The sequence below is a fragment of the Cetorhinus maximus genome, chromosome 12, assembly GCF_964194155.1.
Source record: "Cetorhinus maximus chromosome 12, sCetMax3.hap1.1, whole genome shotgun sequence".
In the NCBI taxonomy this organism is placed as follows: domain Eukaryota; kingdom Metazoa; phylum Chordata; class Chondrichthyes; order Lamniformes; family Cetorhinidae; genus Cetorhinus; species Cetorhinus maximus.
The window spans coordinates 16,134,802-16,157,111 of NC_135890.1; the positions used below are offsets into that span (position 1 = coordinate 16,134,802).

The 22,310-nt window shown below is 42.2% G+C and overlaps 1 protein-coding gene across 1 annotated transcript in view; it reads left to right on the forward strand.

The window, feature by feature from the left end:
• lrguk (leucine-rich repeats and guanylate kinase domain containing) overlaps positions 1-22,310 on the forward strand; it is a 175,335-nt gene that overhangs the window by 27,079 nt on the left and 125,946 nt on the right. The window contains exons 8-10 of the mRNA XM_078553057.1: positions 2,926-3,006; positions 5,441-5,527; positions 19,057-19,163. Of these exons, the coding sequence (XP_078409183.1) occupies positions 2,926-3,006; positions 5,441-5,527; positions 19,057-19,163 (275 nt within the window). The remainder of the gene's footprint in view (positions 1-2,925; positions 3,007-5,440; positions 5,528-19,056; positions 19,164-22,310) is intronic.

Genomic DNA, 22,310 nt, shown 5'->3' on the forward strand with positions numbered 1-22,310 from the left:
CCATTTTGTTTCCTTCTTCTTTGCTGGTTTTGGTTTTTCGCTCGTTTCTCTTTTTTATCCTTTGTTTTTCTTTTGGATGGCAGCTATTCATGAGTCTGCCATTCGCACCTCCTCTAGGCATATCTTTTTATCATTACGTGTCCCATTACCATTCCCTTTGTCCTTGCACGATGAACCCTTTTGTCATTTCATCTCTCCTGCCTTCCACCTTATCCTTTTCTTCTTTTTCTCACCCTCTCTACTTTCACTTCCATAAAACCTGTTACATTTCAAACTTTTCCCGGTTCTGATGAAAGATCATTGACCTGAAATGTTAACTCTTTCCCCCTCCACAGATGCTACCAAAATTGCTAAGCATCATTTTCTGTTTTTATTACCAAATGATGAGTTGTCTTGTGCTCTGGACGCACGCTTGATATGAACTGAAAGCAGTTCCACCGAAGCAAATTTCACATGGGACCCTATGATAAGGAGAATCATTCATCTATCAGTCTGTGTGGGTGATCAAACACAAACCCCAAGCATTAGAACATAAAAAATCAGAACAGGAGTAAACCATATGGTCCCCTGAGTCTGCTCTGCCATTCAATACGATCATGGCTAATCTCCTGCCTTATTTCTATTTTCCTGCCCACTTCCAATATCCCTTGATCGCCTGAAAGATCAAAATTCAATCTATCTCAGCCTTGAATATTCGCAGTGACAGAGCATCCACAACCCTCTGGGGTAGAGAATTCCAAGGATTCACAACCATCTGAGTGAAGAAATTTCTCTTCACCTCAGTCCTAAATGATTGACCCCATATTCTGAGACTGTGCCCTCATGTTCTAGATTCCCTAGCCAGGGGAAGCAACCTCTCAATATCCTGTCAACCCCCTTCAGAATCTCAGATGTTTCATTGAGATCACCTCTTAAACTGAGTGAATGAGATTCTCCTAAACTCCCGAGAGTATGGATCCAATTTACTCAGCATCTCATCATAGGATAACCCTCTCATTCCAGGGACCAATCTAGTGAACCTATCTATTCAGTCCCTCCATCATACAAGTCTTCAAAGGCACATTAAAATGTGTATTTGCTATCATCCTTTAAATATATGTTCTGGGAACTGTGTAAATATTTTTCTGAATTGAAATTCAATATTGTGTTATGACACAGCAGTTGGTAAAGGCTGAGTTGTTTAAATCCCAGAGGGAAACTTGAAACAATTGTCATAATCTATATTTTCAGTTGGTATGTTTGGGATGCAGCTCTGAATTCAGGAATAAGATCACCGAGCGTCAGGAGGGCTTTTATTTAAAACTAAATTAAACATTTATTAATTTACAACAAATTAAACACGTACACATGCCTACGAATTATTGCCATAAAAACTTTTAAACAAATTCTCAAATGAATCACTCCCAGGTAAATCTCTACCAGGGCAACTGTAACCCATAGGCTTTAAACAGACACCAGGCAAAGCACATTTGACCGTATGAATTCAAATTGAGGTTTCTTGCAATTTGGTTCCTTTGTAGACATAATTGTAGGCTTACAGGCTGGTTAGATATTAAATGCCTTTGATTGACACACACACACACACACACACAAACTCCTTTCTGTTTATACCTAACTTTTCCTTTGAATGTAAGTTTTCCATTGTATCACCAGGCTTTTAACGTTACACCTCCTAACAATAATATCCTTTCATTCCACAAATGTTATTAGTAATGTAAACACATTGCTTGGCATCTCCCAGCTAGGTGCAAGAGTTTACCCCCACTCTTGATTGCTTTATTCAACAAATGCAAATTTACACTTTACTTTCTCCTCCTTACGTTTATCTAATTAACATCTCAAAACTACTGTACATCAAAGCACCTGGACTATCTGGCTTTAATCCAATTAAGACACACACAGTCAAACTCATTTACACAGACCCCACTACAATCCAATTTTAAAAATAATTTCCAATAACGTTACAGACATTAAGATCTCTTCATGACATTTGCAATATCACAATTTTCTGTAAAAACCTGGGGCTGGATATTTGTTGCTGGGATGGGGTTAGAACAGAGGCTGGCAACAAAAAAAAGGCGCCAATGTCATGCATGATGACATCCTGCCTTCATTCCTTACTCTGCTAATCTTTGCGAGGGCGGTGGGGAGAGCAGGGGAAGGGCGGGAATGTGAAGTCACCCTTTTTGTTAATTGGGTGCATATAGGTATTAAGCAGCTCCTTAAGACATCGCCGTCTAAAATCTTGAAATTTTCACAGGGGTAGGTGGCCTTTGAAAGCTGTGTAAAGCTGTTGGAAAAAGGATTGGCAGTGTGGAAAAAAGTTTTATTTGATTGACAAAAGTGGAAATTTTGAAGAAAATCTATTCTGTAGCAAGGAAATTTTAATAACATTAACATATCCCTACCCTACCCCAGGTTCCTGCACCTCTCCACCTGCCCTGGCCAATTTGAAAATTCAGATGCTTTCACTTTTTCTTAAACCGTGCACAGATGATTTGGGTCAGAACTTGGCTTGCTTCCCTGGTGTCCCACCTCAATTCCCACCCCCACTCCTGACACCTCATCAATTAACCCATTGCCTTCATGAAAAATTGGAAACTTTATCTGCTTCCTGTCTGGGGTGGGAAACAAACCTGTCTCCTGTGCCCCACCACCTCAGCCGAAATCCAGTCCTTGATGTACTATCCAATTAGTTTCCCCCTCTCCTAGCTTCCTGGTGGCTTAAAGAGATAAGACCATTCTTCTGTCAAATTAGAAACAAACACAATTAGCATAACATTTTTCTAGCTTAACGCTGCTGATAATTTTTGACCTGTAGCATAGAAGTATTGATAATCTGTTAAGACATCCAGTGCCATATAAATATCTAAGAGATGCTTAAAAATAAGTCTCTGTTCATTATGTTGACTTTTGTCTTGTCAGATCAGAGATCTGAATGAAATTAAGCACATGCAAAACCTTGACCTTCTAAGAGTCCTGAATCTACTACAGAACCCAATACAGGTACTGGGGAAGGAGAGGGGAAGTTGGTGGTTGGAGCAGTGGGAGGTGTGGGGGTGGAATTCAACAGATGGACTTCCTTCGCCAGCCACGTGGATGAAGAACTGGCTAAAATTCAGCACTATAGGTATATTCATATAACTGGAGACAGGTATCATTACATTATCATTGCATCAAATTCTACATTTTAATTGTAAAGATCAAAAATGTTTAGAAAAAAGCTGGTTCATTGGAATATTGTTCCTTTCAATTCCGGTGGTTGATTAGACATTAAATTCATGGTGTCATATTACTTAAGGTTGTATCTTGCAAAAAATAAAATTACTTAACCAAAGTGTGCCTGTCCAATATCATGGCTGTCTGTTTCAAACACATATTACCTATAAATTATTTATGATATAAACAGGTGTTAATGATATCACAGCAGCTATTTCTAGGCTGCTATTGTTAACCATAAAAAGTAGATAAGCAAGGACATATTAAAATCTATGGTATCCTGTTCGTCACTGATTTTTGAAATAACAACAGTTTGGAACAAAATTAGTGCTGTGCTCTTGATTACATTGTTGAAACAGCAGTCAAGGACTGAATTTTGATTCTGCCAAAAAGCATCGTGTTACTGTGATGCTAGTGGAATCAGTGGCCATCCTCAAGGTTAATTAGACTTCAGTACTACCATTGTCATTACAAGGCAAAAGCTTCTATTTTGAATCTTGTCAGTGTAAGTGAAGAGCTCTATGGTGAAGTTCAATAAGTTAGGGGAAAGCTGAGCCGAGGCCTTGCCATCACTGTGCTCCTTTTGTCTATGACATCTTTGGCAGTCTCTTCTTGGCCTCCACCTATCACTGGCCTCCTATCGAGCTCTATCTGTCCCAACCACCCCCCTCTACCAGCTTGTATTTCATCTCATTTCTATACGTCTTAGTTCTGATGAAGGGTCATACGGACTCGAAACGTCAACTGTATCCCTCTCCGCAGATGCTGTCAGACCTGCTGAGTGTTTCCAGGTATTTTTGTTTTTGTCCTTGCCATTACTGCCTCACCTCAGCCAACACAAATTCTTCCTTGTTCTTCATCAAGTTTGTGGGAAATTTTTAGAATTTTTCAAGTCTCTGTGATTGCTGAGGGAGCAAATCAGTCTCCCAAAGGTCAGTGTCCTTAACCAATTCAAAACATCCAGGACAACCAGGTTTTTTCAAAGCTGCAGAAAAGAAAAGGAACTGGAATCCATGTTTTGAATACTCATTCAAGAAAACTTATCAGAAAGAAGAATTTAGGATCTGCAAATGAATACTTCATTAAAAACGTTATTCAGTTTTCTGCAACATTTGGTTCCACTCATATATTTTAATTAAATCAGGAGTGTTCTCATTTATAACATGAATATATTTATTTATTTGAAATGGCGTGTTTCAGACTTAGGATACATTTTTATTTTTGTCTGCGATGACATATGCTTAACTGTTTTTAAATGCTCATCTGCATTACATACTTACTGTGAATTTTAAATTATTAATCATCTGCATTTGTTTAATTTTAGTTCTTGTCTGTGTTGCAGATATATTTTAACTATTAACTGTGTGAGGTATATTCTTCCCCTGCCCTCAAAACCCAGTATTCCTGCTCCACTTGAAGCTAAGCTACTCTTGTAACCTTGCCCGACTAACTACCTTTTAATGAATGATCCTCAAGTGCAAATGTCAGCAATCTATAGTACCTTAAAGGCATCCCAACTAAGTGCATTTCTATTTTCCTCTCAACACCCATAACACATTCACTTCCAATAAGGATCACTAGGCAGCACTCAGGAACTTCTGGACAGTTTTTCTTTGAATGTGTCATTCCTCTTCTGTGATCGAGTGATGCTGAGGCCATTTGTAATCCCGCTCAATGCCATCCTGTCCGAGATCGATATCAGACTCGCTACTGGGCGTAGGGCCTTACAGGTCTATGTGACTTACTGCTCTGAATTGCACTTCACCCTTAATTGCAAATACAAAGTCTTGCAACCTGTTCCTCCTGTTGTATCCTCACTCTGTTGAAATGAGACTCATTCTACAATCTCTGATTTAGTTCCTTCCCATGATCGCAAAACGATGGAGCTCCTTATTTCCCTTGAGCTGCCTTTCCTCCAACAGGCAGAATTTTCAAACCCAAGAAATTTTCTGATTTCTCTTGTCCTTCTATTCTTTTCAACCTTGGTGGTTCCTAAACTATCCTGCTCACAGCAGTTTAAAAAAAATGCACAGTGAGAAAAATGTGTCTCTTGGAAATAAATTTCACAGCGTATTCAAAAGTTAGAAATTAAACCATAAAAAGATCTCATGTGGCAAACCTCATGGCTATGTGTCCAGTCCAATATAGTACTTACTATGAAACTATTTAAAACTCAATCCTTGCACTAAGCCATTTTTTCTTGTTGCTTTTTTCATAATAGGAACATCCTGATTATTTATTCTGGATCCTTTTCATGGTGCAGAAACTGACTGAACTGGATCTTAAAAAAGTGAAAGCAACAGATAAGGTAAATTGGATAATTCTTTGGAAATTACTAATAGTGCCAAGTAAACTGGAAACACTTGCATTCACATCCTGTAATGCAACTTTATGCATCTGTAATAAAACAGTTTTTAAAATTACTTTTATTATTGGGCCTCAGTGCACTTGCATACAAAATGGTGTACCTGCTGTACGCATACAAACATACTGTAGTTTTTCATAGTTTCATTTTCTTTCTGTAATCACAGTTTACTTTTGCTGGAAAGTTTTAATTTAATAGCAGGTTTTGAAGATTAATTTATGACCACTCTAAACCCCAAGAAATGTACAGGGTGAACATTTTTTATACGTCATTGGCTGAATCCTTCTCTGGGCTTGGGCAAACTCGACCTGTACACTTTCATAGCTAACAAACTGCAAGCCTGACCCATGTGACTTCACAGGCCATTTTTGTCTTTTCACACCAGGATCAGGTGCAGTTTACGAGCTGACTGGAGTGCATGAGGAGTGTGGGTATGGAGGCGGGCCGATGAGAAGGCCCACCCCTATTCTCTAACACAGTATCCTAGTCCCTAACAGTATTTAAAGGCCTCTTAAAACTCACTCCCCACCCCATGCCAGCTTGTCCATGCCACTCCTTGCCAACTCTATGCCCTCATGTATCTTCTATGCCCCCTCAGATCACCCATGCCACATCTGTATCCTCATGTAACCTACATGCCCCTTCAGATCATGCATGCCACCCCATGCCTCCTTTATGCCTCCCATGTAACCTCCATAGTCATTCACTCAGTTTGTGTCCTCCGATTCCATGCAGCATCAAGGGAAATTTTTTAAGTTCCTTGGGGTGGGGGAAAAGAAACCTCACACCATCTAATAAAAGAACCTCTATTACATTGATTCTGAGCAAAAAAAATGCATTCTGCAATGTGAAAAAAACTTTGTAATATTTGTAATCCCATTAGCTTGTGTCAACAAACCAGGAGCTATATCAAAAGGGACATAATGTTGTTCCAACTTCTTGAAACTGTCATTCATTCTCAGATGAATGGAACAGTAACTGTGCTAAAACACATAAGCATTTGAAACTCAGCCAAGCATCGATAATGGCCACAGCTGTGCAAACAATAGACTTCTCTCTGGGAAAGAAAGAAAAGCAGGTGCTCATTTCAGTTTCAAAGCAGAGTGACCATCAATCAATGTAAAGGAGCAGGTAGTTAGATTTTTTTCCAAGTGTCAAAAGCAGGTAATTTTAAATCAGCCAGAGCCATTTAAATCACAGTAGAAACATTGACAGCACAGGCTGACAGGACATTTTATAACATTTTTCACTGCATTATGGTGCTTTCTCCATAGGGAAAGCACTGTAATGCATGTGATCAAATGCACAAGGCTGGTCAATGTAAGGGTCAATTTCCTTTTAAAGGACAGATCCCTATGATGAATCACTGCATTAAAAATACATCTACATTACAATATAGCACCTAATAGTGACATTTGAAGGTGTGAAAACATTTTGCACTTACCTTTCAGAATGTTCCAGACTTCTCAGCAAGCTTTCTATTTTTTTCATGAAATGTCAAACCTGGCATGCTTTTAATGGGCTTCAAAATCCCCGCACCATCAGATGGAAAGTTTAAAGTGAGGAACCAGACATCAGCGGGGGTGAATGGACACTAGGCATTCCCAACCCACAAAAAGACCCAGAGGAAAATGGCGTGGGGTTGAGAATGTGGAGGAAAATCAGATTTACTCCAAAAAATATTAAATGTGGACATTCACACACTGAAACACGCCTCCGCACCCAGATGAAAATTCGGCCCCCTGTAAGCAAAGCTAAGCCATAAATACTAACCCAACACTGCAAACTTTTAATTGAACTTAAAAGTGTAAACTGGAACTAAAAGTGTCCGAATGTAGTGATAGAAGCGCAGGTTAAATTTATCTTATCAGCAGATAGCTTTAATTTCCTGAAAACGATACAAGAGATAATTGTGGAGGCTTGTCCCCTCATGGCAACTGTGAGTCGCTATTTTGTTGTTCTTGTGTTCTGCGGCTTTCAAAAATTATTACTTCAGGCCGAAGAGTGGTGAAGAATTATTGGCATTTTGTAGGATGTAATTGGGAGTCTACCATATTTACAGCATCTCATGAGGGTATTCTCAATTAAGTTTGTTTATCGTCAATTTGTGTGTGGCCTCAGTAAACTTAACACAGTTCATTACACTAAGTACTATACTTAATTTAATTTATTTTAAGTGTCTCTGTCTTATCCCTGCCTTCGATGTAGTGTACAAATTCTTGCAGGGTGCTTTGATTCACTACATCTAGATTTCACCTTCTAACTGTGTTTCTATAAAATTGTCTGACTCAGCAGCAACTAAGTTAGGCAGTTTTATTAGAAGGGCTAGAGGCAAAAAATCGAAACCTCTTCAAGAATTTCCACAATGAACTGAAGGCAGCAAAACTGTAAATCCAATAAATCATATGCTATATGTATGTATGGCAAAACCAATTTTAGTGCATCAGAAATTGCACATGATTCATTAGGTTCTGACTTATTCCTGTTGTCCGTACTGTTTGAACTTTTTCCAGGTCTTTTAGACTCACCGCCTCACATCTTCCGAATAAATCTATCCTGTTCAAATTGCTGGGGAATTAGACAGTTTAACTGAAACCAGGGGAAGAATTTTCCTGTTGGCGAATGGGGGCGCGGTAACATCAGGCGGGCATCCTGATGTCACCACGTGTCATTTAGATTGTCAGTTTGGTGGGAGCACAGCCGTGTCAGTTGTGTGCCGGCCGAACTGTCAAAGGCCTATTAAGGCCATTAACAAAGTCATTAAAGCTGTTAAGAACGCCGCCCGTCCAACCTTAACGTTGGCGGGCAGGTGAAGAGCCCAGGCGGCCTTCGCGTTTTTCATGAAACCTCATCCACGGGCGGGATGAGGTTTCATGAAAGGTCCATTAATTAAATAAAATTTTTTCAAAAAATTAATGGACATGTCCCAGCTCATGTGACAGTTTCACATGAGGTGACATGTCCTTAAGTTTTTTTTTCACCTTTATTAAATTTTTCAAGACTTAAACTAATCTCCCTGAGGCACCTCCATGCCTCAGGGAGATTTCTGCACTCTTTCGCGCGCATGCACGAAAGAGCGCAGGCCCCGACTCAGGGAATCGCCCCCCGCCCGCACTGGGAGCGCACAGCGCTACTGAGTGTGTGTCCCGCTGGGTGGGCCAACGTAAAATGGCGGCGCACACCCGATCAGGGGCGCCGATCAGGCTCGCGCTCGCTCCTGTCCGCCCCCGCACAACCCCCTAATGGGGGGAAAATTCGGCCCCAGCAGTTGAGGGACACTTGAGACCATGAATCAAAATATCCTGAAAAAGCTCCCATGTACTACTGAAGACTGGGGGTGAAATTTAATGATCCCCAGATGTCGGCTTTGAGGTGGGAGGGAATTTAGTTGGGTGGGAGAGTGTGGTGTGGGAACCCTGCCACCACCCGATTTAAGTCCGGCGCATGAAGGCTCATCAACAGCCTTCCAGCCCGGATATCAATTGAGGCCCTTAAGTGGGCAATTAATGCTCACTTAGGCACCTTATCTTGCCACAGGGAAGCCGCCACACAGCAAGTTCAGAAAGCAAACCCCCCTTGCAGTCTCCCGAAGGTTGAAGGGTGCGGTCCCTCGTTCAAAGGCACTAAGTGTGTAATAGAGGTGGGAGCTGCAGAAAGCCATCACCCTGCTCTTGCCTGCAACCCCCCCTTTCCCATGATCCCCACCCCATGACCCCCATCCTGCCCTCACTCACCTTTGGCTTAGGGTCCCTCATTGACCTTGGACCTCTGGTGGGTGCATTGCCAGCAGCTGCCACCACTCCCGCTAATGCTAACGGCAATGGAGACCTGCTGGCCTCTGATTAGCAGGCACAGCTCTTGGGTGGGATTTCTGCTCCCAGGGTCTTTAATCCTGGGGAAGGCCCGAAGCTGGTCACTTGGTCGTCGAATCCAGTGGGCCTCCCATCAGAGTCCCACCAGTTCTCCAGCCAGTGAGTGAGACCCTGTCACAAACATTAAATTACACCTTAGGATAGGATTTGCCCTGTACACATAGCAGTTGTCATTATTGTCAAATCACTGAATGTTATTTTTACTGTGTTCCACTATTCTTCTTCATAAATAATTTTGGGTGATCGGCAGAGAGCATTTCAATCGAGGTTTTCTGATGAGAGCGGTTTGAGGGTTTACGAATGTCATCTTTATATTATGGAGAGAATTTTCTCCCTGTCGGTGGGCTGGTCAGGAGCGGGCGCAGAGCCGATCGCTGCCCGCGTTCGGCTGCGTGCCCATTTTATGTGGGAGGACCAGTTAACGTGGGTGGGCTATAAACATGTTAATGAAGTGAGCAAAATTTATTTACTAATTTAATAAAACCTTCATGAAACCTCATCCCACCTGTGGATGAGGTTTCATGAAAAATGCGAAGGCCGCTTGGCCTGCCTGCCAATTTTAAGGTTGGACAGGCAGCTCAGTTATTGCTTTAATTAGTTTTTAAAAGGCCTTAATAGGCCTTTGACAGTTCGGCAGGCACGCAGCCAACTCGGCTGCGCGCCCGCTGAACTGAAAATCTAAATGGAGCGCAGTGACGTCGGGACACCCGCCTGACGTCACCGCGCGTCATTTTACACGTCAGTGAGCGGGCCTTGCCCCTGCTCGCCGATGGGAAAATTCTTCCCAGTATCTGTTCAGTTTAAAGTAGTAATTTGTGACTCCAGATATCCTTCTTCAAATGGTTGGCTATGTGCCAGTTACTTGACCTGAACAAATTGCTGTTTATTTTGTTTATTCGATATCCTTTAGGAGCAACAGGTAAAAATGTTTACTGGCAAAATTTAATTGAAATTTTTACATAACTTCACTCTTCAAGCTTCAACCTTAAACAGAAAAGATGGGGCACCTACAGCTGTACCTTGCAAAATGTTGTTGCAATGAATGTCCATGGGGCTCTGTAACTGGACTTGTGCTGGATATCTCTCTAAAAATTCAATGTATATCAGATAGATTACATAGTTGAGCAGATAATCAGTGAGGGATTAGTTTTCATAAAACAGCAAGCTCTAGTGTGCATTAACCTATTGCCTACAATTTAATAAATATATACTGCGGTCTCAAATCAGTAACATTGGGCTGGATTTTTTGCTCCCCACTGGTGGGCTTGAAGTTGGTTGGACATGTAAAATCCAGCGGTGGGTGGACATGTAAAAACCAGCAAATCTGCCTGCCCCCGACATATCTGAAATTTTACTCGGGATGGGGGAGGTGTTGGGCTGCCCGCCTGCCCTTGGGCCTTTTGAGACCCTTAAGTCTCAATTAATAGCCACTTAAGGACCTCATCCCACCACTGCTGCCTGGGGGAGGCACACAGCATGCGGGAAGCCCGGAAGCTTTAGCTGCACAAGGTGAGTGGGGACCCCCCTTGCACACCCCTGGGCCTCAAAGGAACCCCCCCCACCGCCCCGCCAAAGGTCATCCTCCCCCATAACCCTGTCTTCTAGCCTCTTGAACCCAGCCCCTTCCCCCCTCACCCCCACCCCTCCACCAAGATCCCCGACCCAGGACTTATCTGATCTCCTTGGCATAGTAGGACTGTAGTCCCAGCAGTTGTCAGCTGTCCCGCTGGAGCTGGTGGGACTACAGAGCTGCTGGCCAATCTAATTGGCTGGTAGCTATTTAAGGTATGAAATCCTCCCAAGATAGGGGTGTCAATTTTGCCTTGCAGCAATTAATGCTGCTGCCAGTGTTAATCTGTTGCGGGGCAGACATCAGGATCATGGGTGGGCTCCCCACTAACTTTATGCACTCCATAAATTCCAGTCCATTAAGGTCAAAACAATATTCAATATAAATATGAGTGAGGTGATGGATTTTGGTAGAAAGAATAAAGAAGCCACACACTGCTTAGATACTAAGAGTCTGAGTGGTGTTGAGGAACAAAGGGATCTAGGGGGTACAAATACACAAATTAGTAAAAGTACTAATGCAGGTTAATAAGCTCATTTAAAAGCAAATTGTGCACTGGGAGGTTCGCTTCTGGAGGGACACAATTGAAAAGGGAAGTCAGTTTAAACTGTAGAACATTGGTTCAATCACACTTGGAGTACTGTGCACAGCTCTGTTTGCCATTTTATAAAAAGGATTCTGAGAGGATAGAACCATAGAAAAGTTACAGCACAGAAAGCGGCCATTCAGCCCATCATGTCTGCACCAGCCAAAAAAGAGAAAGAAAGAAAGAAACGATCCGCTCATTTTAATCCCACTTTCCAGCACCTGGCCTGTAGCCTTGCAGGTTACAGCACTTCAGGTGCAGATCCAGGTACCTTTTAAATGAGTCGAGCATTTCAGCCTCAGCCACCAATTCAGGCAGTGAATCCCAGAATGCCTACCACCCTCTGGGTGAAAAGGCTTTGGGGAGTCAGGAGGTGAGTTACTCGTCACATGATTCCTAGCCTCTGACCTGTTCTTGTAGCCACAGTATTTATATGGCTGGTCCAGTTTGGTTTCTGGTCAATGGTAGATTGTTGATAGTGGGGATTCAGTGATGGTAATGTCATTGAACAGCAAGAGGCGTCGGTTGGGTTCTCCCTTGTTAATGTTGATAAGGCACCAGGACCAGATGAGATGCATCCAAGAATATTGAAGGAAGTGAGAGTGGAAATTGCAGAGGCACTGACAGTAGTCTTTCGATGTTCCCTGGATTTGGGGGAGGTGCAAGAGGACTGGAGAATTGCAAACATTACGCCCTTGTTCAAAAAAGATTGTAAAGATCTGTCCTGCAATTACAGACCAGTCAGTTTAACTTCGGTGGTGGGGAAACTTCTAGAAACAATTTTTCAGGATAGAATTAATGGTCACATGGAAAAATGTGGATTATTTGGAAGAGTCAGCATGGATTTGTTAAAGGAAAATCATGCCTAACTAACTTGCTGGCGTTTTTTAAAAGGGTAACAGAGATGGTTGATGAGGGCAAGGCCGTTAATGTGGTGTATATGGACTTCCAAAAGGTATTTGATACAGTGCCACACAACAGACTTGTGAGGAAAGTTATAGGTCATGGAATAAAAGGGACAGTAGCAACATTGACACAAAATTGGCTGAGGGATGGGAAACAGAGATTAATGGTTAATGATTATTTTTTGGGCTGGAAGGAGGTTTGTAGTGGAGTTCCCCAGGGGTAGGTATTGGGACTCTTGCTTTTCCATATATTTATATATAGAAATGATCTAGATCTTGGTGTGCAGGGGACAATTTCAGAATTTGTGGATGACACAAAACTTGGGAGAATTGTAAACTATGTGGAGAACAGTGTAGAACTTCAAAAGGACATTGACACATTGGTGGATTGGGTAAATAGGTGGCAGATGAAGTTCAATGTGGAGAAGTGTCAGGTGATACACTTTGGTACAAAGAACATAGAGAGACAGTATAAAATAAAGGGTACTATTCTAAAGGGTGTGCAGAAGCAGAGAGACTTGGGTGTATATGTACATAAGTCATTAAAGGTGACAGGACAGGTAGAGAGAGCTGTTCCTAAAGCATACAGTATTCTAGGCTTCATTAATAGGGGTATAGAGTACAAGAGCAGGGAGGTTATGATAAACTTATATAACACACTGGTTAGACCTCAGCTGGAGTATTGTTTCCAGTTCTGGGCACCACACTATAGGAAGGATGTGAGCGCATTGGAGAGAGTGCAGAAGAGGTTTACGAGAATGGTTCCAGGGATGAGACACTTCAGTTATGAGGAAAGATTGGAGAAGTTGGAACTGTTTTCCTTGGAGAGGAGAAGACTAAGAGGAGACTTGATAGAAGTTTTCAAAATCATGAGGGGTCTGGACAGAGTAGATAGGGAGAAACTGTTCCCGTTTGTAAACGGATCGAGAACCAGAGGGTACAGTTTCAAAGTGTTTTGCAAAAGTAGCAAATGCGAATGAGAAAAAACTTTTTCACACAGCGAGTAGTTATGGTTTGGAATGCACTGCCTGGAAGTGTGGTGGAGGCAGGTCCAACTGAGGCATTTAAAAGGGCATTGTTTCTATTTAATAAAAACAAAAAACTACTGCGAATGCTGGAAATCCAAAACAAAAATCGAATTACCTGGAAAAACTCAGCAGGTCTGGCAGCATCGGTGGAGAAGAAAAGAGTCGACGTTTCGGGTCCACACGACCCTTCAACAGAACTGAAGTATAGTTAGGAGAGGGGTGAAATATAAGCTGGTTTAAGGTGGGGGGGCGGGGGGAGAGAAGTTGAGGGTGGGGTGGTTGTAGGGACAAGCAAGCAGTGATAGGAACAGATAATCAAAAGATGTCACAGACAAAAGGATCAAAGAGGTGTTGAAGGTGGTGATATTATCTAAGAAAAGTGCTAATTAAGAATGGATGGCAGGACACTCAAGGTACAGCTCTAGTGGGGGTGGGGTGGAAAGATTGACAAGGTATTAGTTGTAGATTTAAAAATAATGGAAATAAGTGGGAAAAGAAAAATCTATATAAATTATTGAAAACAAAAAACAAAAGGGAGGGGGAGGAAACGGGGTGGGGATGGGGGGAGGGGGAATTTAAGATCTAAAGTTGTTGAATTCAATATTCAGCCCGGAAGGCTGTAAAGTGCCTAGTCGGAAGATGAGGTGCTGTTCCTCCAGTTTGCGTTGGGCTTCACTGGAACATTGCAGCAAGCCAAGGACAGACATGTGGGCAAGAGAGCAGGGTGGAGTGTTAAAATGGCAAGCTACAGGGAGGTTTGGGTCTTTCTTGCGGACGGACCACAGGTGTTCTGCAAAGCGGTCGCCCAGTTTGCGTTTGGTCTCTCCAATGTAGAGGAGACCGCATTGGGAGCAACGAATGCAGTAGACTAAGTTAGGGGAAATGCAAGTGAAATGCTGCTTCACTTGAAAGGAGTGTTTGGGCCCTTGGACGGTGAGGAGAGAGGAAGTGAAGGGGCAGGTGTTGCATCTTCTGCGTGGGCATGGGGAGGTGCCATAGGTGGGGGTTGAGGAGTAGAGGGTGATGGAGGAGTGGACCAGGGTGTCCTGGAGGGAACGATCCCTACGGAATGCCGCCAGGGGGGGTGAAGGGAAGATGTGTTTGGTGGTGGCATCATGCTGGAGGCAGGCACTTTACAGCCTTCCGGGCTGAATATTGAATTCAACAACTTTAGATCTTAAACTCCCCCTCCCCCCATCCCCACCCCGTTTCCTCCCCCTCCCTTTTTTTTTGTTTTCAATAATTTATATAGATTTTTCTTTTTCCACCTATTTCCATTATTTTTAAATCTACAACTAATACCTTGTCAATCTTTCCACCCCACCCCCACTAGAGCTGTACCTTGAGTGTCCTGCCATCCATTCTTAATTAGCACTTTTCTTAGATAATATCACCACCTTCAACACCTCTTTGATCCTTTTGTCTGTGACATCTTTTGATTATCTGTTCCTATCACTGCTTGCTTGTCCCTACAACCACCCCACCCTCAACTTCTTTCCCCCCGCCCCCCCACCTTAAACCAGCTTATATTTCACCCCTCTCCTAACTATACTTCAGTTCTGTTGAAGGGTCGTGTGGACCCGAAACGTCGACTCTTTTCTTCTCCACCGATGCTGCCAGACCTGCTGAGTTTTTCCAGGTAATTCGATTTTTGTTATTGTTTCTATTTAAATACTCATCCATTGTGCAGGGTTATAGGGAAAAGGCAGGAGGTTGGCACTAAGTTAAAATGCTCAGATCCAGTGCAGAAAAGATGGGCTGAATGGCCTCCTTCTACACCGTAACAATTCTGTGATTGACCATTACCTTTAGTTTCCTGTCGCTGAGCCAATTTTAAATCCACCTCGCCACCTTCCTGTGTATCCCATGGGATATAGCTATCAGGGAAAATGAACGGGCTGAGGCTTCTTTCTTTCGATAAAGAAGGCTCGGGGTGATCTGAAAGAGGTTTTTAATTAATTAAAATATATTTGATAGGGTAGATACGGAAAAAATGTTTCCTTTTATGAGAGAAACCAAAACTACAGACCGTAAATATAAGATTCTAACCAGTAAATCCAATAGGGAATTCAGGAGACATATCTTTATCCTGAGAATGCACTGCCACAAAGTGTAGTTGAGGCAAATAGCATAGATCTATTTAGGGGAAAACTGGATAAGTACATGAGGGCAAAAGGAATAGAAGATTATTCTGATAGGGTTACGCGAAGAAGGGCAGTAGAAAGCTTGTGTGGAGTATAAAAGTCAACATAGACTGGGTGGGCCGGATGGCCTGTTTCTGTGCTGCAGATTAAATATATTAAGATTTACTATTCAATCTAAAAAAAGTGAGCATTGACATCACTATGTTGGCCAAAGAGTTTGAGGCATGGTGAGACTTAGAGGGTTTTACAGTAAACAGTCTATTTTCTCAGGAAACTGCATTTATTTGAACAGTCTTTATGAACTATAACAAACTCGTGATTAATATACATCAAAGCCTCCTGATAAAAGCAGGATTATTTCTTCAGCAAAACGTAGTGAGTGGAGGATAGATAATGCAAATTGTGTGTAAACTCAATCTCAGTCACTTACAGCAGTGCAGTCCACTAGTGTGATTGATGGGAGAATTACCCAATCATCTACATTCTGGCCAGGATTTGTGTCACTATAGGCAACATAAATCTAATTATCTACCTTCTTTATTTACAAATGGTCGTTTGGTAGTACAGAACTTGAGTATTGCTGTAAAAAGAGACATGCTGTCTAAGTTTTTCATCTTCACTCATCAGGACAGATCGCAAGATTACCAACAATAAAGGGAACAAAATTTAAACTGCTTGAGAAGAGAGTGCTGATTGGTTGGTATTGCCATGGAGAATGTAGCAGGGAGCAGACAGGTTGAGTCTGATTGGTCAAAGCATTGCCCAATTATCAGTTGGGCTTGCAGTGTGGCTCACTCATGCATGCTAGAAGCCATATATGTTCACACACAGGGCCCTGTCCTTTGCAGACAGAAGGAGCATTTCCATGCATTGCACCTTTTTCAACTAAACAAAAGCTTGGCAGTTAACTGTTCCTTGCTGCATACTCTATGGCAACACCTCTACTAATCAGAACTGATTTTTTAGGCCCTACTAGTGGCTGAACTTGAGGCAGAGAGGGCCTGAAAATACTAGTGCCGACTGGCGTGCCTGTTTCCTAGTACTGGCTATTTTTGCAGAGGTGGATTCGGGGCCAGCAAGGCTACAGGCCTCCATGCAGTGGGTAGCCAATTAGAGTAGTTAAGGGCCTAATTAAAGCCAATTAAAGGAGGCAGACTTGGATTTTCCAGTTGGCCTCTAGTTTTCCACACTAGCTAACAGCAGGCTTCCAGGCAAGCGTAGAGGCCCTTCCTGCCTGCCTGGGCATGCTTGCAGCCACAGGCTGCCTTGTAGAGGGCTCCCCCCACAGTGGTGGCCTGGCTGCTGTATCTTTTTATTTCAAGATTTTAAAAAGTTGGAGAGAGTTGAAGCGTGCTCTCTGTTACTTACCATCCATTACAGCCTGCTACTGCTCTCAAACTGGAAGGCCTCTGATTGTCCTTCTAACTTTGAGAGCCTGCCCACCACCCTTAACTGGACAGAGAATCCGATCACCAATTAAGGGGATGCTCCTGTGAAAATCCAAGCCATTGACTGTTTCCCCTGGGAGATGATTCGGGACCAGAAACAGGGCCGACTTCCATTCCTATCCCCGGAGGGAAAATCCAGCCCATAGAGTCATTTCAACACAAAAGGAAGCCCTTCAACCCGTCAAGGTAGTGTCAGGAAGCTATTAATGCATAAAATGTTATTGGAAATATTTTTAAAATCGAGGTTTAGTCTGTGGGTGTGTCTGTGTATGTCTTAATTGGATTAAAAACAGCTAGTCTGGGTGCTTTGATGTATACTAGTTTTGATATGTAAACAGAGGTAGAGGTACATTTGCATTTCGTTGAATAGAGCATTCAAGAGTGGGAGTGAAATCTTGCACCTAGTTAGGAGACACTAATCAATGTGTTTATATTACTAATAAAATTGGTGCTATGAAAGGGATTTTATTGTTAGAAGAGGTGGAGTTCAAAGGGCCTGATGATACAATGAAAATTTACATCCAAGAGAAGTGCTGGGTATAACAGAAAGCAATTTTGTGTATACAGGGCAGAGGCATGTAACATCAAAGCAGTTGTAAGCCTTCAACTGTCTCCAACGGAACCAAAGTGAAAGGAACTTCATTTTGAATTCGTAAGGTGAAAATGCTTTGCCTGGTGTCTGGTCAAAGTCTATGGGTTGTTGTTGTCTTAGTGGAGATTAGTTTGGGAATTTATTAAAAAGTTATGACAGTAATAATTTATAGCCATGTGTATGTGTTTAACTTGTATAAATTAATAAATGTCTCGTGTAGTTTGATATAAACACCTCTCAAGAACTGGTGGTCTTATTCCTGAACTTAGAGTTACATCTCAAACTTAGAGTTACATCTCAAACATACCACTTGAAAATATAGGTTATGACAATTGCTTAAAGTTTCCCTCTGGGATTTTAAATAACTCAGCCTTTAAAAACTGCTTGTCATTACAGGCAGCCCTTCAGCCCACTAAGTCCATGCTGGCTCTCTGAAGAACAATTCAATTCCAGACAGGAATTGAAGCTGCTAAAATATCCATGGCCTCCTGCTGCCTCTGTTGGACAGGAAATCAACTTGTTGGAGTGATTTCCTACTGGACACCAGCTCCAGGTTAAAATCCGTCCCATTGTAATTTTCTACACATCATGATATGAGGAATACAATGACAATATTCATTGGATGTAATGCACATGAATGTGTTTTTCTTTGCTTGTCCTTAGGAGGTGGGTGGTGCTGCAAGGCTGCATTTATTGTCTGTCCCTATTTGCCCTGAGGAGGTGGTGTGGACCTCTCCTCGAAACACTGCAGTGTGTGTGGATATGATGTGCTCACAATGGTGTTAGGTGGGAATTCCAGGATTTTGATCCAGTGATGGTGGTGGAATGGTGATGACATATGTTAAAGGATGGCATGTGACTTGCAAGGGAACTTGGAGACGTTGCTGTCCCCATGACATTGTCCTTATTCTTCATGGTGGTAGAGGCCACAGGAAAGAGTTTAAGTCAACTTTAAGCACAAAGCAAAACACTTTTATATGAAGGGGTAAACTTTCCATGGACACACTGGCAGAAAGGCATAACGCACCCATCACCATCAACATCGGGAAATCCTGTCCATGATTTTGTGATGTGCTCAAGTAGCAACTGAACTTGTGTATCACCAACCGGTCTTTGGAAAATTTAGGCCTGGATCTCAAGCAGCATATTTTAATTCTGTTTTCTTAATTTTTTTACATCGAAGGTAGGTTGAAAGCTTTGTCATATTGGTGTAGAGTTGTACTAATTGTTTATACATAAGCTAAGAGTAATAATTCTGACTCTCATGGTGGCGCAGCAATATAATGGATTGTGAAAAATATATTTACTCCAGCTTTTTCTCTCCCAGGTTCTGGCAATCAATAAATATGACCCTCCGGTTGAAGTGGTAGCTGCCAACAATCACATGACCCATGTTATGTATAATTTTCAGCAGCTCCAAAGGATCTATGACAGGTATGTATAATGTCCTTGACTGAAAATGTGTTCTTCACCTGTAGAGGGTGCTTAAACATTGCAAACTCTTAAGCCTGAGGACTGGAACTTGAAGTAGTCTAAACCTTTAATGCCTTTGCTCATTAAAAGACCTCTTCCACTTTCAGTTGCTACTCCATTTTGTTTTTATGAAGCATTTTGGATTATTACATTTTGATGAATTATTCTCAATGAAGGTAATAAGGCAGGTTTAGGTGACTTTTGAAACATTCCAAGCCTATTAAGCCTGATAGGACACATATTCTCGCTCATTATTGCTGAATTAAAGTTATGGTCCTGAATTTCCACGGGCTTTCTGATGCGCTTCTGCCTTAAGCCCACTTGGAGTGCAGTGAGAGGACTGGGCAGATGCATGTAAATTATATTCAAATGAGGGGAATATGGCCTCTGTCATTTGCATCCTCAGAGTAGAAGCCAGGGGGCGGATGGTGGGGAGAGGATCAATATTTTTTTAAATTTATACATAAAACTTTCCGTTACCTGTCATTCTTTTATTCCCGGCATTTATATCATTATGATTGGATGATGTGCAACATTCATAGGATCATAGGAACAGACGGAAGCCATTCAACACTCCACCTAACCCTGAGTCTTTTTCACCGTTCAGTTGGATTATGGTTGATTTGTCTCTCAATGCCATCTTAGTTCTGTAACTCTTAATACTCGACAAAAAAAACGATAAACTCAGTTTTGAAATTTTGAATTGACCATTCTGTAATACATTTTGCATGTTTGCTGCTTGAGGAAGGTAGTTTTCTATACAATGTCATGGAGCTATTAAAAGTGTGATTTTTGAGCGATGCCAAATAATTTGATTGCAATTTGCCAACAGCTATTTTCCCTTCTGTATTTTTGATTCCAAGCATTCCTCTCTTTAGAGCACCCTTCACCTACTGCAGGGAAGACATACTTATGCTGCTTGGCTTTTGACGCTTAGCCCAAACCATCTTAACTACTGTCTGAAACTATGGGAAGAGAACAAGAAGTTTCTTCTTTTTTAATTTCATTGCTTTTTATTCTCCAAAGTTCTTAGACAATCCATTCAGGGACGAACAGACTAGACGTTTTTGCAAAATAGCTGTTTCTCACAGCTGCACAGGATTATCAGTGCCTCAAATGCACAGTAAAAATGCATTTTTAACCTCTGACTGATCTGTCAACTGTTATATATTGCCCAAGTGTTTTATGGCCGCTAATTCTAGATGTACTTGGTCCTCTACCACTTCTCAGTTTATTTATTATTTATTTAGCGAATGCAAATCACTGAAGCCAAGCGATAGCCTCCTCATTTGCTGAGTTTAAAGTGATTAGTCCGCCTCTTAGTCTGTAGAGGGGACATTCCTCAGTAATGTACAGCATTGTTTGTGTCTTTCCACAAGTGCATAAGGGGTTTGTATTGAGGTCCCAGCAGTGGAGGTTGGCTGCACAGGGGCCCTGGCCTGTCCTGAACCTACTTAGCAAGGACTATTCTTTCCATGATAGTTCAAAGCCTGCCATTCAACAGATGGGGTTTGTCACAAGGAACTTGTTAGTAACTTCATGTGTTTCCCATTCCTTGATCCAAAGGATGTATGCTGTTAGATCTTGCTCAGGAAGGGTGCTCCATATGGGGCACTGAGATGGAAGATGGCAGGTGGGTTGAACAAGTCATTTTGGAGTGACAAATGAGGTGCAGCACGGATGCTTTCATTCAGCTTGTGAGTTTTCACCAGTTAGCAGATGTGTGGTAGAGTGATGTTTGCAAGGACAGGAGGCCAGGGGAGGGCTGTTGAGCCGAGCGTTCCAGCTATGATGTGCATTGTTGCATTCAACTGAGTGTTAACAAGACGTGTGTGTGATTACCTTTACCAGACCGGTGCACAGTACTCCTCTGCTGTGGTGTTATGATAGGGGAAGTGCTGAGGTCTGGAATGTTGTGGCAGCAGCACCCCACATAGATCCAGCAAGTTTGGTTTATGGGTTGTTTCTGGTTTTGACCTTTACTGCAGTTTTCTTTAGATGTTCCCGGAAGGACAGAGTCCTATCAAGAGTCACTCCCAAGTATGTTGGATTGGGATCATGCTTTAGTCTCCATCCATTTAGCTATGCAATTCTCTTTTGGCACCGGCATTGTGGAGATGGAATACACTGGATACGGTTTTAGAGAGATTCGGTGTGAGATGCCATGTGCTGCAGTAGTCCGTCCACTTTGTAATGTCTTTGTTAAGGATCTGGTCCAGAGTGCAGAAGGATGGAGCTTGGGTGGCACAAAAGATGTCATCAACACAGATTAACTTGCAGGATGTGGCTGTTGGCAGGTCATTTGTACATACGTTGAACAGGGTTGGGGCTAGCATTGAGCCCTGTGATAGTCTGTTGGCCTGTCTTCTCCATGCACTCCTCCCTTGTCCAAGGTGGACTCTGAATCATCTGTTGCGAAGGAATGTTTCAACAACTGTGCTGACCTCGGTTGGAAGCATTCCTGACAGCTTTAGGAACAGGGTGGTGTGCTGCACTGTATCGTAAGCAGCTGTGAGGTTCAGTGGCACTATGCCTGTCTTCAGGTTCTTTTGGAAATCATTTTTGATGTCAGTGGTGAGTGTCAGAACTTCTCAGGTGGTGGCCACACTCATGTGCTTTTTATAGGCTTACATAACCTCCTAGTTTACCCTCAATGTAACTCCGGTACACTGTATTACCTCTGCTGTTTATTCCAAACTTTCTTCACTTCAGACCTTGTATTATCTGCAAACTGAAGCAAAACTTGTCTCAAGTCAATTTTAATTGAAATTTTGGTTGAAACTGAGGTTTACAAATTGGCTGCAGGTCATCAAAAGGCCCATCACTGCACCTGAGTAGCCAAGCTCCTTTTCTGTTCAGAGTCAAAACTTCCTTCGAGAATGTATGCTACATCTCACACCTGCACTCCAATCCCTGTGACACGTAGTGATTGACAGGTCAAAATTAATTACATGCAGTGCTGATACATCAGTCTGTCTCATGGCTCTAATGTTGAATTACTGTGGCAAAAGTGTTGAGACTCATCCATCAACAAAATACTTCAGAACGCAATGATGAGTGTCATTGATTCCACTGTCAGCCAGTACTTTTGAGAAACTGGCATATTTT